General features: G+C 37.5%; 1 protein-coding gene across 1 annotated transcript; it reads right to left on the bottom strand.

The window, feature by feature from the left end:
- Positions 1-312: 312 nt before the first annotated feature.
- Positions 313-15151, bottom strand: LOC104496731 (protein FAM184A-like; the record flags this gene model as incomplete). The annotated part of the gene is made up of 9 exons (XM_010139890.1): positions 313-674; positions 2358-2560; positions 6182-6286; positions 6999-7116; positions 10017-10163; positions 10650-10834; positions 13072-13199; positions 13611-13764; positions 14939-15151. Coding segments are annotated over 9 exons (1335 nt in total), but the record flags the coding sequence as incomplete, so codon positions are not given.
- Between the last annotated feature and the right edge of the window lie 2451 nt (positions 15152-17602).

Raw genomic sequence — 17602 nt, forward strand, 5'->3', positions numbered from 1 at the left:
CGTCCTCTTGTCAAAATCACCCTGCTCTGAAGGCTAGCAGCTACACCAGTGTGTATTTACTTCACATTCTTCCTTTTCGATGTGAAAGAGAGACAGGTTTTAAACTGCTTCAAAGTAAGAGCATGGAATTGGGGTGCATTAAACGCATCTTGCCCAGACTGGAGAGAGAGTGAGACAAGATCCAAACTTCTTCCTTTAGCGATTTAAATTGTACTTATAGTAACCATGCAATTACATTATTCTGGGGGGAAAAGCCTTACCTGAAATCAAAGAAAACACATTTATAGGAAAAAGGGGGAAAGCGTTATGTTTGTTCTACCAAAATTTATTATGTAGTAACTGCAAAGTTTAAAGATTCTTCCATTTTAAATAAAAATAATAGTTATAATTACACACATTATATAGTACCATGTCAGGTGATTCCAACAAATAGAACATGAAATACAGTGCAGTTTCAAATCAGAAAGACACATACTTTCTCATTCACAGTGTTCAACAAATTACAGGAAAGCTTGTTCACATGAGGGTTTACTTAAGGTCATGCTCTTATAAACAGTCCACATCACGCTGTGCCACAAAAACAACTCGTCTCTCAGAATGTGAAGTACCGGGCAAACCACTCCTGGCGTTGTGGATCTGGGGAAGCCACTGGTGAAGCATCAGTCTGAGGAGGGCTAAATTCACAGAAAGGAAAAAGAAAACCCAATTACCCCACAACTACACGAGAAGTACAAATGCTGGGAGAAAAAAAAAAAAAATCACAGAGAGTATTCAGTAAAGAAGAGAGTCTGGTTTTCAATGGATCAATTATCAGTGTGCCTCAGAACATGATTTACTGTTTCCCTAGAGAATCTGTGGTCATCCACTCCATTGGAGAGCAGCAGCAGCATGGACAAGTCAGTTCAGAAGCCACATTACAGGGCGGGCAAATGGTATTTTGGAAAACATACTTTAAAATCTCATGAACAGCTGTACGTTTTCAGGAAGAATAAAAAGGTTTTTCTTGGACAAGTGTGACTGTAGAAGGTCCTCTTTTAGCATCCTTTTCCTGTGGTAAAGTTCATTTTGAAAAATATGATGCGAGCATCATATTTGTAGACGTGCTCACAAAGATATACACTATTTTAATACTTAACACTGATCACAAATATCACTTGCATTGTTGTTCATGCACACATTTAAAATATAGTAGGAAGAAGGAAACTGCTGCGCTGCAAACAAGGTTTGGTTCCCCCTTGAATGCTTAAAATTCTCGCAAAACGAGCAAGAGAGACTAATTTAATTACACAATTAAGTCCCTTTATCAATACAAATCAGTAATAAAATAATCCCTACTGTATTACTGGATAATACAGGGCACAAACCAATTTGGAATGGAAACGCCAGCACCACGGTCCACGAGCTCATGCACATGCGTGTTACAGGCAGCTCATGCACGTCACATGCACGGGAAAAAATAAGCAACATCACTTTCTTTAAAAAAAAAGATTGCTTTCTTGAGATAGATTGCCTTCCCTGATCTACTTTAGAATCTGTTCTTTGTTTCTTTTTATCGTTAGTAGCTGCTAGGTCTGTGGCCCTTCAAACCAAAGGAGAATGTAAACAACCAGCTGCAGAACTGGTAATTACACACTGCTTTGAGTCTCCAGCTTAATAGGTGCCGAGCTCTTACCTCTAAGCACAGAGTACAGCGCACTGATGGGTAGGCACATAAAGCCAAAGGATTAAATTTCTGCCTCTAAAATGCCATTTTTAAGTTTACTAAATTCTCTATATTATTTTGGGGGAGAATTATTTGAGACTTTCAACGCTGGTTTGAAGCTCAGCATGAAGCACCCAAGCATGCGTGTTTCCGTTGCTGTAGTGAGGTTACTCCTAGGACACAATTTGATACTGGTGAGGAAAGGGGAACACAAAACATTCACGTAGCACAGAAAATACTTTTCTTTCATAAAACCCATTATCGTATAACACCGAATAAAAGAAATTCTGTGCTAGTATTAATTCCTAAATGACAGTTGGTAAATAACACAAACATTTAAAACAATTGTTCATGTAGGTAAACAATTGGAAGCACATGAATTCTCTTAACGTATATAAACAGGTTTCAAAGTTCAAGGCCTATGAAGAAGTGAGAGAACACATTTCAACCAGGTCTACAATAAAAAGGAATACTATAAAGAGGTTACAAATATCATGTAAAAATTAAAAATGCTGTAAGAGTACTTGTACCTCTGAAAGGTTCATAAAGCAAGTGGGCTTCAGCTCACTAGGAATGCAAAATTTTCCTGGGTTAAGCAGAAAAAAAAAAAGAAAAAAAAAGAAGAAAAAAAAAAGATTGGTGAGGCAGTGCTCACCTCAAAAACGTCTTGGGCTCTTTGGGTGGCACTGGCTGTGGAAGTGGTTTGCTGCTGTTGAACTCAATATCATGGATGGGTGAGTTAGGAATGGGGTCCAGGCGGTTAGGATGTCCATTGCCCACCACTCCGCTAGATTCCAGAGCACTTAGATTGGGGACACTCACAAACCTGTTTGTTGATTTATCGTTCTTCTTCTTTTGCTGCATTAAAAATAACAAACGTAAGGAAGGCTTTGTGCACCAGGACAGATGAGGAAATTTGCAAATTTAAAAGTCTGACTAATGGCTGGTTTGGGGCTTTTTTGAAGGAAAGCAGTTGGGACAGAGAAGGCTTTTTTTCCAGTTGTAGTTTTATTATTTGCTTTCACCAGACCTGAACACCACAAATTTTCACAGAAATATCCAATTTCTGATCAAGATGATCAAGTTATTAAGACAGTGTAATAATCAATGAGTCTATTATATGAGATCTTCCAAGATAACATTTTGCTCTGTTTAAGACATTAGAGAGAGGAAGTTTTCCACAAAATTGTTATTTAGTCTGTTAAACATTTCACCTTTACTTAACCTTTCCTGGATACCAGTGAAACAGCTCTGCTATCAAATGGAATTACAGCAAATTTCAGTGACGAAAAAAGTGAATCTCCCCAATGGGTTTCACCCCATCACTGAGGCGCATCTTGGTAACGAGCACAGAAACTAGAAAAGCAGTTCCCTTTCTTTTAAAGCAATTACACCTCCGAGTCAGGAACATTACAGCAACACTGCTAAAGAGAAAAAGGTTATTGTATAGGAGTTTCTCGCACAAGGAAAAGGCCAGGCTTCTAATGCTGATACAGCTGCCACTGCCACACACCAGATGGCACCACCGAACATTTTTCTTAATACTCTCTATGCTCCTGCTGACAGGATTTCAAGGGACTCAAAATGGTGAAGGATTTTATTTTTGTATCACTATTTTACTCTCCATATCACATCACACATGGGCACTTATCCTCTCTACTTTTATAGATATTTTAATGTAGAAGGATGCTTCAACAGATTCTATAGCTTTTTAAAAACAGCTGTGTGACAGGACACCATGTGTATTCTCTGACTTCTATCAAGTACTCCATGTCCACAATAAAATATTAATATTTAAAAAGCCTTATTTCCAAAAATAGGATTTTTGAATGAACGGATTTAGTCATTCTCATGAATTACGTATTGTTTGAATAAGTAATAAATACTTTCATTCAATTACATACACGCCACCCTAACAAAGCAGCTAGGAGAAAAACCCCTTAAGGGATTAGGAACAACACGATTTTGAACTTAATAAAGTGAAAGTCAAGTGGAATCTCATGTTGTTTCTACCACGTTTTCCAGCAGAATTCCACTTAAAGCAGAAGAGCTGCTAGTGGGCATGAGTTCAAACAGAGAGTCCTGCTGTTTGTTCGTACGTTCTTCTCTTTAGCTCTCTGCTAGCTTTGGTTTCAGTGCCTGACCTCTCCAGGGCTGCCACACACAAGTGCTACTCACTGTGGCCACAACTTAACAGAAAGCCGTAACAGAAAAGTCTTTCTTAAGCATCACAGTGAAAGATCATCAGCTGCAAAGGATTAAACTAAAATTGTCCCACACACTTTACTACTTCTGTAACAGCTGAAGAAGCAAGAAATAACATTATTGTGGGGAAAAAAAAGAGTCTGGCAAAAGTAACCAACTGTGTGTGAAATACACTTGCAAGTTAATATACACTGTAATTAAAACGGTGTGTAAAACACAGTGTAGTTACATCTGTGCGCTTCATAGGTGGCTTATTTCTGGAAAATATGTATTATCCACATAAGTGCATAGAAAAATAGGACCGTTTATATCTTATTCTCTGTAAGACAACCTATGCTTCTGAAGGAAATCTGAAGAGACAAATTGTGTGTATTGTTTCCATGAAATTCATGCAAAGTATTAAGAAACTTCAGATGTATCAATGAAATACTGATCAGATCCATCGCATAGATCAGAGAAGCTGCAACACATACTGCAATGGCTGTAATTTTGCATTAATATGCAAAGCCTATAGTAATGCATAAATTCTGTCTTTTTATTAAAAAAAATGGGAAAGAGAATGAGATTTTCGGTTTCTTTGTAATTCATTCTCCAGTAACACAGTATGTGCTTTGACAAAGTAACGTCCACAACTCATGAAATGAGAGATCAGAATGTTCTGGCATATGAGACAGTTTCAAAGAAATTCTGTCTTTTTATTAAAAAAAAATGGGAAAGAGAATGAGATTTTCGGTTTCTTTGTAATTCATTCTCCAGTAACACAGTATGTGCTTTGACAAAGTAACGTCCACAACTCATGAAATGAGAGATCAGAATGTTCTGGCATATGAGACAGTTTCAAAGTCTGAACAGTTTCAAGTGATAGAAACATATTATAAAAATATATGAATTATCACTATGGAAATCTGATGTTGAAGTACTTTTCCCAAACACTTCAGATTTCACACAAAACACAAACTTATATACTCGATGGTCACATTTCACATCTTTATAAGCGTGTGGTTCAGACAAACCCAAAATTTTCAAATGACCTGTAACATTTAAAGCCAATCAGACTGTATCTGTCAGTCCTGGTATTGTCTCTGCTGGACCCAAACTAAGGCCTTTTATGCAGTTATGCATAAAAGTTAGGCAGCCGCAGGTAATGCTTGTGAGAGCTGCTGGGCTCCTGAAAAACCACAGGAGAACACTGACAATTTGCAGCAGTTCGTGCATGCTGATCTGATGTGAAACTATAGCAAGGCTTAGCTCACCACCCCAGCCTGATCTCAAATAACAGAGCCAGACCCCTCTTACACAACAGAGCCTGAAGCTCTCGGGCACCGGAGCTGTACCCCCTGCGTTACCCTCTGCTTCAGAACCTTACTGAGTTGTTCTGCCACTACAGCTGGGACAAATCTCTTTCCTTTCCATGCAGGTGAAATAACCTATGAGTTATCACAAGGAGGAAGGAAATGTCAGAGGACTCGCTCTTCCCTCTGAAGCAGTGAAAAGACATAACTGAGATAACCCTATCCCTGCTGGCTTGAGTTCCTCATGAAGGAACGTTGCTGGCTTTTGAAGTGACCAGGAGGCTGCTGTGCCTGCTGGTACAACAGCCTTCGCTGGCTGCAGCTCAGCAGGATGCAGGGAACTGGGGAAATATGGTACTGCAGTGTTTTCCATCATACAGGAGGTCACTCACTGAGGCTAGAGAGAGACTAACTTCTGTCTCCTGCTGTCCCCACAGCCATACCTAGTTTGCCACTCCAGTTCTCCAGTATTACTGTCTTTCTCCACTCAGACTCACTCCATGCCCTTCTCATACTCTTCCCCTTGCCCTTTTAACTCTAACTCCCTTCCTCTAGTGTCCCCTCCCCCTCAATCTTTCTAATGTTCTTCCATCCTAAGCACCACCCAAAAAACAAACGTGCCCTTGCCCTTTCCAAAGCAACCAAGGAAAATCACAAAACCAACGCTGGTATGTATGTATGTATGTATCTCTACTGTATGCTGCAGTCCTGTCCTCTGCAGCCTTTCTGTCACATTTTGATTTTGCAGTTTTGAGAGAAGGAACTGTGGTTTATGCCTCTCAACAACACAAAAGAAACAAACTTAGACAAATGCAGGTAGAGACAAATGAAAAACTATGTTCCTTGTTTTGAGCATGTCTTTTAAGAGTGATTTATGTAGACACACAAGCACACACACGTACATATGTATCTCTTCTTTTTACTACATCCTAAGTTTAGATTTCTTTTTCTTCACTTTAGCAATGAAGTCCATGGAACATACCTTCACCAATGGATTAATAACACCAACATTAGGGCTTGCATTAAACATTTTGTTGTAGTTAGTCTCCCTGTTAACTAGCTCCAGCTGATAGAACTTTTTGTCCTCCTAAAAAGAAGAACAAATAGAAACTTCTTTTTATGCATTTTCAATCAGTTAGTGGCCAGATCTGCCTATAAAACGGTCTGCAATAAATTTATGTTTACATTTTAAAAGGAACTGGTAATTCTAAAAACTCTATTTAATATGTTTTAGATGTTATTATATGTAATATAATATGCAGTAAATATTTTATGTAATAACCTAAATAACTTCTATTTATGCAGTTCTATGCTCCTGAGAGCATAGCCTAATGGCTTAAGCACTGGGAAAGACTCAGTACAGTTAACCTCTGATCTCTAATTAATTTGAGTTTCCTCCTTCCTTCTTGCTTCTGAATCAGGATCTAGTCAGACTAATCTGTTGTGCTCTGAATCTGGGAAGGTCAGTGGATCAGGAAATTGGTCTTAGAAACCCCACAGAGGAGACTATTTTTTGTATGGCTTACATGGCTGGCTTATTCCAAGATTGGAGACTGGAGACATCTGACCGAGGTCATACTGAAGTATTTTCTGTAATAATGTATTAATGCTTGATTGTGTCAAACTCTCTAATTAGTTTTACTATTATGAGTCACTAGAACACCAAGAGTAACATGTTAAAGAATAATGTGCCAAGCATAAGAATGCTATTGGTTCTTTAAATACATTTCAAACAGTTTGGATTAGATTAACTTTTGTATCTGTCAAGATATTAAACCAAGAGAGCATAAAAGTCTTACAATCAATTTCTTTATGAGCTGGTCCCGCTCTGCAATTAGGTCTTTCAGTTCTGAGATAAGCTGCAAGTCTTCTGGTCTTGATTCTCTGTTTTTATATTTTTCTTCCATTTCTTCTAAACTTTATAGGAAAGAAGAATACCCCCTTTAGCCTGATCCAGTGTTATATGATGAGTGAATAGTCACATCTTTGATTAGTACAAAAGAGAGTTCAGGGAGGAAAAACAGAAGATGACTTTATCACCTTGAATTAAATTAATTTCTATGTTATCACTCAGTTTAGCTAGTTACAAAAGAAAAAAAAATCTACAATAACCATAAACTTTGCTCCACTAACCAAAAATCTGGGCAAAATTCTAAAAACTTAACATCCTTCTTGCGCATGCAGTACTAGGTGTTTGAAAGAAAGGCCTCTTGGAAGTCAGCCTGACAATCAGATATCCAAAGCCATGATATGGACAGGAGAATGACAGAAGACACAGCTAAGGTTCATTCTTATGGACTATACTGCATTATATTTAAAAGGTGGCTCTTCACTTTCTTGATGAGGAAAACCAACTATCATTTTTCTTTTCACAGATGACTACTCTGAATAAAGATGCTTGTGATACTGGAGAAACTGGATAGACAGACAAGGCTGAGCACCATCTTCCTCAGTTCATGTGGAACATACTGGAACAAAGATATCCAAGAACAGTGGAGACTAACAGGCAATAATTCCTCTCCACAAAAGCAACTTAGTACCGTTAGAGATGAAACAAAGGAATGAGCTGCAAAAGAAAAGCAATAACACTTGGATATTAGGATATCGGGATTAAAGAGAAATGTAGCAACTGATACACATTTGAAAAAAATAGGAGGAAATTTGAAATGCCTGGTGGGAAAGCATTAAAGGAGAGAAGTGAAATAAGCCATCTGAGAGAGGAATCGTACAAGTAACGGCATAAATATCCTTGTTTCTTCTTAAAGAACAAGTTTTGAAGTCACAATGATTTCAAATGACTGTGTCTCTCTGAAACATAAGTTTCTGAACATTGTTCATATGCTGCTGAACATTGTTTCAAAGGAAATTACTAAAATACTCGTCTCGCCTATTCAGCCCTCATGTAGATTAGTGAAAAGCTTCAGAACAGATTCAGGAAATTTAACAGTTAATGAAAAAATAATAATTAAAAAAAAATAAAAAAAAATGGGGGGGGAAAATCTATGAATTTATGGTGTCAGCTCAAACTTAATTCCACAAGATACGTGGAAGTAGATGTAATTTCTCACTTTAGATAAATATTTCCCCTTGAGAAGCAGCTATGGGATTTTTACTTTGAGTTACATCTGAAAAAAACGTTCATATTAAATTATATTTATAACCTTCAAATAGTATGAGGCAATTATATAATGTATTTACATAAAACATTATGAATGTGAACAACATGACTGCTTTTATTTGCAGAAAAGGCATTTGACTCAGCAGAACAGAAATATGCTCAGCTGGCTTCATTTTTGGGTGGCTTCATTCATGCTGGGTTAAGCTATTATATACAGATCCCCAGAGTATTGTACATAGTTATACATAGCTGTCATTTTATTTTCAGGTATTTCAGAGAACTGTTTTTTTCCTGTTTCGAAGAGATAATGTGTGATTTAAGGACTCTAGTTGTAGAGCCTAATTAATTACACTCTCAATTATTGTTAGAGAGATTCTCCCTATCATCAACATTCACGAGCCCATGCTTTAGGTGAAGCTGAACCTGGAAACAGTTATTTAAGAAACAGCTGCATAAAACTCTTCTGTTTTGTTTTGGGTTTTACACAGTTTCCTTTTTTGACAGTTCCTTACTTCAGCTTCGGTCTAAGTAGAGAGAATGCACTGAAAGCCAGGCCAGGGCACCCTGGATAATGTTTGCTGTCTTCAGGCCAGGGGCTGCTTCCTCACAGCTTGAAGTTGAACAAGAACCAGGAGTAGGGAACCAACTAAATTCAGAAAATTGCAGGACACTGAAAACCAAACAACTTCACCGGAGAAGCAGTTAGGGTAAACAGTTCCAAAACCTAGTTCTGGTAGCTGCTCATTGGCATGTTTCTCAATCAAGATAACCAGGAAGCAGTTTACACCTACTTCACTGAATGGCAAGTTACCACATCCAGCAAGGCACGGGAGTGGGGATATGGACAATTACAGGGGAGTAACTAGAATTTTATACCCATCTGATTTGAAGACCATTTCTGAAGTGCTCACTTACCAAGAAAGAATTAGATGCATTTGGCCTTTATTGTCCATTTTTAATTGATATTTCCTTTAAAAAGTGTTTTTATCGTATACTTAGAACCAGTTCTTTTCTCTGTCCTAAATCTTTTGTATTGCAAACACAAATCCCTCAGTCAGACTCTGTGGCAGGAAGCCCTCAATGCTCTATGAAACCTCAGCCAGAAACACCGACCAAACGGGTTACATCACAGACAGAGATAAAGGATGAAGGATGTGGAAGACAGGAAAACACTGGCTAGACGACACATGACTACATCACTTCTGCCCACAGTGGTCTAACCCCCAGTGGCATTTTGACTCCAGAGACACCATAAGTATTCTGTTACTGCCATGCTCATACAACCCATTCCAGCCACTAATATTCCCTATGTAAGCAAACCTGAAAATGTTTGCATCGCTCCTGCTACAACCAGCCTTCTTATACAGCAAATACTGTACTGTTCATAAACCTGTGAAGAAACTCTTGTGTTCTCAAAAAAGATGTATTCAAGTTTGAGAAAAAAACATTTCAAATGATGTTTTCTCCAGTTCTCTAAGAAATGGAAATTTTTTGGTCTCATATCTCTACCAATTTATCTCACTAAGTTCCCTGAAAGCTTACAGAATTGTCTTGCCTTAAGAATGCAAGATTAGGTCCTTATTTGACAGAGTTTTTCACGCATCTGCATCTCTGCAATATCTTCAGCAACTTATGGACACCAGAATACACTATTCACTCAAATGCAGCTACATACAAACTTTAATGCAACAAAACTTACGAAATTTGTAAAGCTGAATTAATTTCCTTGAGCAGCTCTTGGGTCTTATTAAAATCTGCCAGCATGCTTTGTTTCTCTTTGATGTGATCTGCTGTCAAGACATCCAACTCTTTCTCATGTTTCTTGCTTAAATCTTGTTCATGCATCCTGTTTAATTTATGTTTTGTTAAAAAAAGAGTTATTCTAAAATCCAACTTGTTTGTTCATCATGATTTTCTGCCATGCTGTAATGGCTTTTACACAATATCAGACAGTAATTACTTGATTATTGATTCATCAAAACCCATGACTTACTATCCTCCAACCTTCTAGCTTATTTCATGGAAAATGCATCTCCTTTAATGCTTTTTTAAATAAACAAACATAGTGAATTTAAAAAAAAAAAAACACAACAAAACCCAACATTTGAATGGACTGTTACTAAAACATGCCAAAATATATCACTGAAATGCAGCTCAACTGTAGAGCAATATTCACTAACTTTAGGAAAAGCTATGCTTGTTCCTAGTAAAGAAGACTATACAATACGTGACATTGCTTGATTAAGAGGATAAATTAAAAGTTGCAAACAGTAAAATTTCTTAAGTAAAACAATACACGAAACGTGTGAGTTCAGAGTGGAAAAATTCATACCTGATCTGTTGGTTGGATTCACTGCGTATTCTAAGAACTTCTTTCCCTTTAAACTCTAATTCCTTGGTCAATGCACTTATATTTTCATGAAGATGCAGAATCTCTTTGTCCAGTTCAGCTATATGATGATCTCGGTGTCTCAGTTCATCTTGTAGATCTGATATTCGACATAAAAATTCTTTCTCCTATGATAAAAGTAGCAGCAGAAAAAGAAATATTTTAAATAGACTTGTCTCTCAACAATAATATTTGCTTCTGGAAGACAAAAGCTGAGCAGAATTTTCCATTCAATAGTCAAGTTTTTTCAGTTTTTGATGCTGACACAAATTACAATTAACACTGCGGTGTTGTTTGTGGTGTACAAGTACAAATAAAGAAGAAATCAAAGTGATACAACAATTTCCATTTGCAAGAAAATTTAAAGCCTGTCACTGCCTGTTAAAGTTTGTGTAGCTCATTGCATTTTCCTTTTGCCTGCACAAAACAAACCAGGTACCGCTAAGAACCAGGGAGGGGGGCATTTAGCATGTTCCGCCTCTTCAACGTACAGCGTGGAAGAACTGTTTGTCCTTTTACAGCCCCATGCAATGGGACACAACAGCTTGAGGTGCATGCCACTAGGATTCTGAAATCTCCTATCTTATGTATATATGAAAGTCATAAATCTCTCACAACAGAATACACATTAAATAGTTTATATAACATTTCTTGTGTCCAATAAATCAACAGAAGTCATTCTTTCTGCGTAAGAAATTGCAGTGCAGTTAACATCTCAGATCAGTTAACAGCAGAAACTCAGATCTGGAAACCATCCTAATGGTTCTAAAAACTATTCTCCTCAGTTCACAGAAAGTCTGTAATAAAATCAACCTTTTCCAGAGTTTTCTATTTTCGTCTATTCCACTTCTTGCAGTTTCACAGTAATTAATGACCACACATATTGCACAGATAAAAAAAAAATCAGCAGATATTTCAAAGTAGTTTTATGTATAATTGTGGTTTGTGTTTCATGTATCCAGGAAATACAAGTATACCCTAAGGCACAGATTTTATAGGACACCTTCAAGAACAGATCTTTAAAAATAACTCTCTACCTCCCTATAAATAGACTATATTAAAGTTTAAGAAAAAGCAGTGGAAAATTTATATCCACATATTTAAATATTTCTGCTCAGACCTCTCTGCCTCTAGTTCAGTGCTGATCCTGTGAAATGATGAGCACTGTAACACAGGAAAACACAATTTTTTGTGTTTTGCCCTCACAGTACAACTAAATCTCACGCTTAGCACATCATTGTACTGAGGCCACTGTACATGGTATTTGGTTGGATCAAACACTTGGTCTTGTAACTTAAACTTGTTTTTCTGACATCTTCCTTAGGTGTCTCACTCCAGGCTTAAACAGCACACGACTGAAACTATATAACCTATCCTCCTAAATCCTGCATGTTTTCCTTCACTGCTGACAGCTCCTCTAGTGCTCATCTTCTTAAACCGTCAAGGAAGAGAAAAGGAAGGGCTCACCTTTGACCATCTCTTTCTGAGTAAAGGCTATATACAACCAAACCCGTTTCCTCTGCTAAGATATTTCTGAAACCACTCCATCTCCTTGGTGGTAGGCTATCAGTAAGTAATCCTGAAAAGCTTACTGTAGAGGTAAGTAAAGAATTTTCTGGTCCTCTTATTTCCAGGATTCTGGCTTCCTTTCAACAGAGGCCAAGCTTTGAATTTTTAGTTACGCTACTGGAAAAACTGATTGCATATAAAGTGAAAAACGAAAGATAGAAGTGAATAAATCAGTTTGCTGCCGAAAGTAAAGGTAGTCCGTACTGGCTTTGGGACTTGGGAATTTGTTTTGGTTTGTTTTGGTTTTGGGTGTGGGGGTTTTTTAAGGAACAGTTGCAAGCTGTTACATCATCTTCTCTTCTTTCTTTAGATGCTAATTCATCTTTTACAATTTGGCTCCTGAAAAAAAAAGATACTAAACTATCTCTACATCTGAAGCAATCATTTGGTTTTAAGCAACCACTTCTTAGCCATATCACTTAGGCTTTGGAGAGAAACAGCTTTTTCCTGTTGGCAGCTGAGAACAAGTAGTATTTTGTAGGAATCAGCACCTTCCTCTCGCAGCAAGTTGGGGTGCTCCCAACTTGCACATGGCAGCACAATTCTGAGAGGAAACTGCTTTGAAACTGCCTTGATACAGCAGCCTTTACTAGGCTTCGAATGAAGTTTGTCGAAGGAATTAAAAATGAAGCAAGGAGGTTTAGCTAAACTGGTCAGGATGCACCATCTTCTGGTGCTGGGTGACTCTGTAGAACTACACGTTTATTGTTTGCGCATAGCAGTTTTTGCCTCCAGCTAAGAGAGAGCGAATTCTGATAATGCCGTTGTACAGTCAGTTCCCAGCACTGCCTCCTACCTGTCGCCTGCCGAGTTCTATGCTTCTTTCAAGCTCCATTTTGGCAGCTACCAGTTCTTGTTGATGGTTGTGCCTTAGCTGGTCAATTGCTGCTGCATGTTGATGATTTAGCTCTGAGCGTAAGGAAGCTAGTTACCGTGAACAAAAAGAAGGGTTTATTTTTAAAATGTTTACATTTATGAACAGTAACAGTCCAGCTCCCTCAAGTACTGCTGCTGACCTAATACACACAGTTTACATCAGCTAAACAACCCTCCTGCCATTCTATTCCTATTACCTTCTGAAACATTCTCCATCATACAATTTGGTCGCTTACTCTTTCCAAAAAACCCAAAGGGTAAGGTTTTTCAGAAGTGGAACTGTGGGAGCCTACCTGGTAAAGCTTATACTGATTTTTAAGAGGAACAATTAGGTGAACATTGAATGATTCTGAGATTCACCACAGAGTTATAATACACACACGTAAAACACACATACATACACGTGCATGAGTAGAAATAATGGTTTTGGACCCGTTTGCAAATTTGAAAATACTATACCTAACATAGCTTTTCCTTCATCCTCCAGCTCAAACCGTAGAGTCTGAAGTTCTTGTTCCATCTCCAATTTGAAACCTTCCATGGCTTGTTTATGTGTTTCTTTCAGTGCCTGAAGTTCTTCTGAGTGCTTCTGTTGTAAACGTTCTTCTAACTCCTATGAAATCAAAACTGACAAAATTTATTCTATACCAGCTTAGGGAATGTATAAAATATTAAACAATAAACTACTGGAAACAAAAAGCAAGCACTGGCATACTCTAGAAATTATTAAAAATATATGAATATTGCTCAGATTTTCTTCTCACCCTAAGTTATCCTGCTAGTCCAGTTTTTCTTTTCAATGGCTGACAGCTAGCAAAATTACCTGTGTGTAAACCCTCTGTTCTGCTCACAGATAGAAAGAAGAAAACAGCCTACGGATGTATTTACAGTAACAAGTAACGTGATACAGTGCAGATCCACAGATGGGTCTAGTGTGCACACAATACACACATAAGGATTTTTGCTCTCCATTCACACTCATGTTTACGCTTCATACACTTCAGTATGGAACAATGTGCCTGGAGCACGTCTAGTTCCATTTAGATCAAAAGGGATCTGCCTTGTACGCTCCAAGACCAGTCCATGATGTGAACCCAAGTACATTAAGTGCAGACAAAGGCAAAATGGATTGCAAGGGTACACTCCAGATTTCAACTAAAAAAACACTTAAGAGGCACACCCTATTAAATACCATCACTGCCAAAACTTCTATTTTAAAGCTGGTTTAGTCAAAGTTTTTTTTTAAAAAAAACAAAAAACAAAAAAAAACTTGGGTATGACATTTTTCTGGACATGAAAATTATCTTGCAAGCTGCAGAACATTATACCGTTTTTAACATAATATAAAATAAATTACAAAAGGACTCAATACCAGAGGAAATACCAGAGAACACACGTGAAATTAGGTAACTATAATGGAAAATACAGAGAAAGCTATTCCAAATCAAAACTAGAATGTAATGTTGTGGATAACAATGTCAATCTACTGTAAAGAAGTGTGTGTGTGTATGTGTTAAAGAATAATGTAACATATATACACACACACCCCTATATATAAGCATATATTGATAGAGCATAAAGCAAGACATGAGACAATGCCAGTATTAGAGATGATTTTCAATGTCTTAATCAGATTGAAGGGGATAAAAATGTTACTACAAGACATCTGCTGAAAAGGCAAGTTAGAAAGTTATGCAGATACTTTTGTTTACTAATTCAAATGGTTCACATAAATTGCTAAAGGGGCAACATTCTCTACGTCATTTGAAATATCCATATAAACATGCCTTTTGTTCTTGCTCTTTTGTTTCTTCCATGTTTTGAAAGGCAAGGATATGGGCTTCCTGGAGTGACTTATGCCTTTGCTGATGCTCCTCTTCTAATTCCTGGATCTCCTGAGTCAGCCTCTGTCGCTCCTGACTGAACTGGGCTTGTAGCTGCTGCAAAGAGCTCTGTGACTGGGAAAGCTGCATCTCCAAATTCTGCTTCAGTAAGGAGATCTAACCCACGACAGAACAGCAAATATCCATTAGTCATTAATACTAACATCAACTCTGAAAAAAGCATCTAGCAGAAGAAAACACTTGAAATTTTAAAGCCAGAACATTAAGTAAAAGACAGACAAGCAATGTCGTCCATCTACTAAACTTGTTGATATTATATCTCAGAGATACAATAATCACATTTAAACAGTCTTGTAAGGGTTATCATTTCTGTCAGTTCATACTACAGCACTAGCTACCTATAACACAAAATTTTTCATGGCTGCATTATCAAAATCTACTTCTAGGTTATGTATATGGATCAGTAAAAATGACACTACCAAGATGTGAAATCAAACACTTGATTGTTAAGACAAACTATTCTTCAGGGGAACATCACATCAATTCTGTAAGGAAAATCCTGCAGGTGATAGGGGAGGATAGCCTGTGACATCTAGATGGATTGATTTCTGTATCTTTTGATATGATATGGTCCTACCTTACCGGCAGTTTTCTCATTTGAAGAGAATTGGTAGCATATCACTCTACAGCACAAATAAAATGTTACACTTGATTGATTCCCCCTCCCACGCTTTCTTTTGTCTTATCAGTAATCCCACAAGAGTGATTTTTCTGCTAGTTTTCAAGATCTAAGATCTAGGCAATCTGAGTCACAAATACTCATTTTCTTAGAAATACCTGATTTTACAAATGATGCTTTTCACCCAGCAAGCATTTTAGTATATTCGAGTACACTGTACTCCTTGAAAGAGTCCCATTTTCTTTTTATAATTAAATTATACTTCATCCTTTGCATCGATAGCATCTTTTCAGGCTGAAACAACTAAGCCTGCATTCCCTTTAGAACCAAACCCAAGAGAGATACCCTTCAATTCCAGAAACAAGAATTAACCAAAAGAGAATTTTGCTACAGTGACTCAAATGAACTGCCACGTGACAAAGAATTCCACTCAGTAAGGATACTTTTTCCAAGCCTCGGAGCATTACACAAAATTGAATTATAAACTAAAGTCTGACGGTGTCTGAAAGTGTCTGACACTGATTCGGTGTACCTTAAAATTAATTATGACAAATTAATAATGACATTGCACATCAGTTTACTGATTTACAGAACATTAAATCTCACCACTTAACAAAAAATTAATAGTAGCATACCAAAGACAACTTGCAGCATGACCATTATTGTCGAGCACGTTTGGCTTTCTTTTCAGAAGAATAAAGCTTAAGCAGATTTGAAAGAAAAAAGCTACGCTTAAAGGAAAATGAGCACTGAAACAAAACAAGCAAATGAATTTGAATGAAATGAGCATGGCTCATTGCGTTTCAAATTCACCAGGTCCTTGTGTCTGAGCATACACACCCTGCCATCTAAGGTCACTGTATCAACAGCGTTTTACTTCAGATCCCTTTCAAACAGGTTAGCAACAAGTGAGGGAGTATAGCGAAGGCCCATCCTCCACTCTGTAATCGCAACTATACACGTAAACCCTTCCACTAAGTACATCAAATAGAAGTATCACATACACATCTGACTGTATCTCTGACACATATGGTGTCAGAGACCAAACGTTTGTCTAACCTCCCGTTCTGCCCCCAGAAATGGCCAGCCTGGGCTACCCAGGGAAAACAAGGCCAGCGCATATATGTAAGGGATCTTGACTCCAATGGCTACCAGCACCCAGTAATCTTTCCTAAACCACAAGAGGTATCTTTGGGGCAAATTCATGAAAGGAATATTAATTAAATAGAATCACCACCTGAATCCATAAAAGCTTTTAATATCTACAATATCCTGTGGCAAATTCCATATGGATGAGCCAATCTCATATGTTGACCTCTAGTTCTTGTAATGGGAGTCAAAAGAAGTCCCCTTTTTATTTATTCTACACAAGTTTCTAAAGATCTCCATCAGTTCCCTCCTTTCACCCTTTTCCATACTGAACAGGTTTGTCTTAATGAGTCACTTGTACGAAAGCTATTTCCTATCTGTATTTCCAGTTCTCCTACCTTTGCTCCTTTTCTGCTATTTCTTTTTAAGATAAAATACCTTTCGCTGTTTTGGTCTCCTAAAGTGAGAGAGAACTCTGGTTTTATATAGTGGTTTATATGGTTTTACATGTTATGTTCTCTGTTTCTGGCCTATATTCCTAATGTTTTATTTGCTTTTTTGAGTCCTACTGATCGCTGAGGTGACATCATCATGAAATTCTGTATCACAGTCCCCAAACCTATCTCTAGTTGTAACAGATCAAGGTAAGGTTCTTCATTTTACACAAGAAATGATGATTTTTTTTTTCCTTGTGTATCACTTTGCATTTATCTACACTGAATTTCACTTGCTATTTTATTGCCAAGTCCCTTGGCATTTTACAGCTATTCTTTAATTCTTCAGACAGCCTTTGTCCTTCCTACCCTGAATAACACTCTATAAGCTGCAAACTTTCCCAC

The sequence above is a fragment of the Buceros rhinoceros genome, unplaced genomic scaffold (assembly GCF_000710305.1).
Source record: "Buceros rhinoceros silvestris isolate BGI_N320 unplaced genomic scaffold, ASM71030v1 scaffold25857, whole genome shotgun sequence".
NCBI classification, from domain to species: domain Eukaryota; kingdom Metazoa; phylum Chordata; class Aves; order Bucerotiformes; family Bucerotidae; genus Buceros; species Buceros rhinoceros.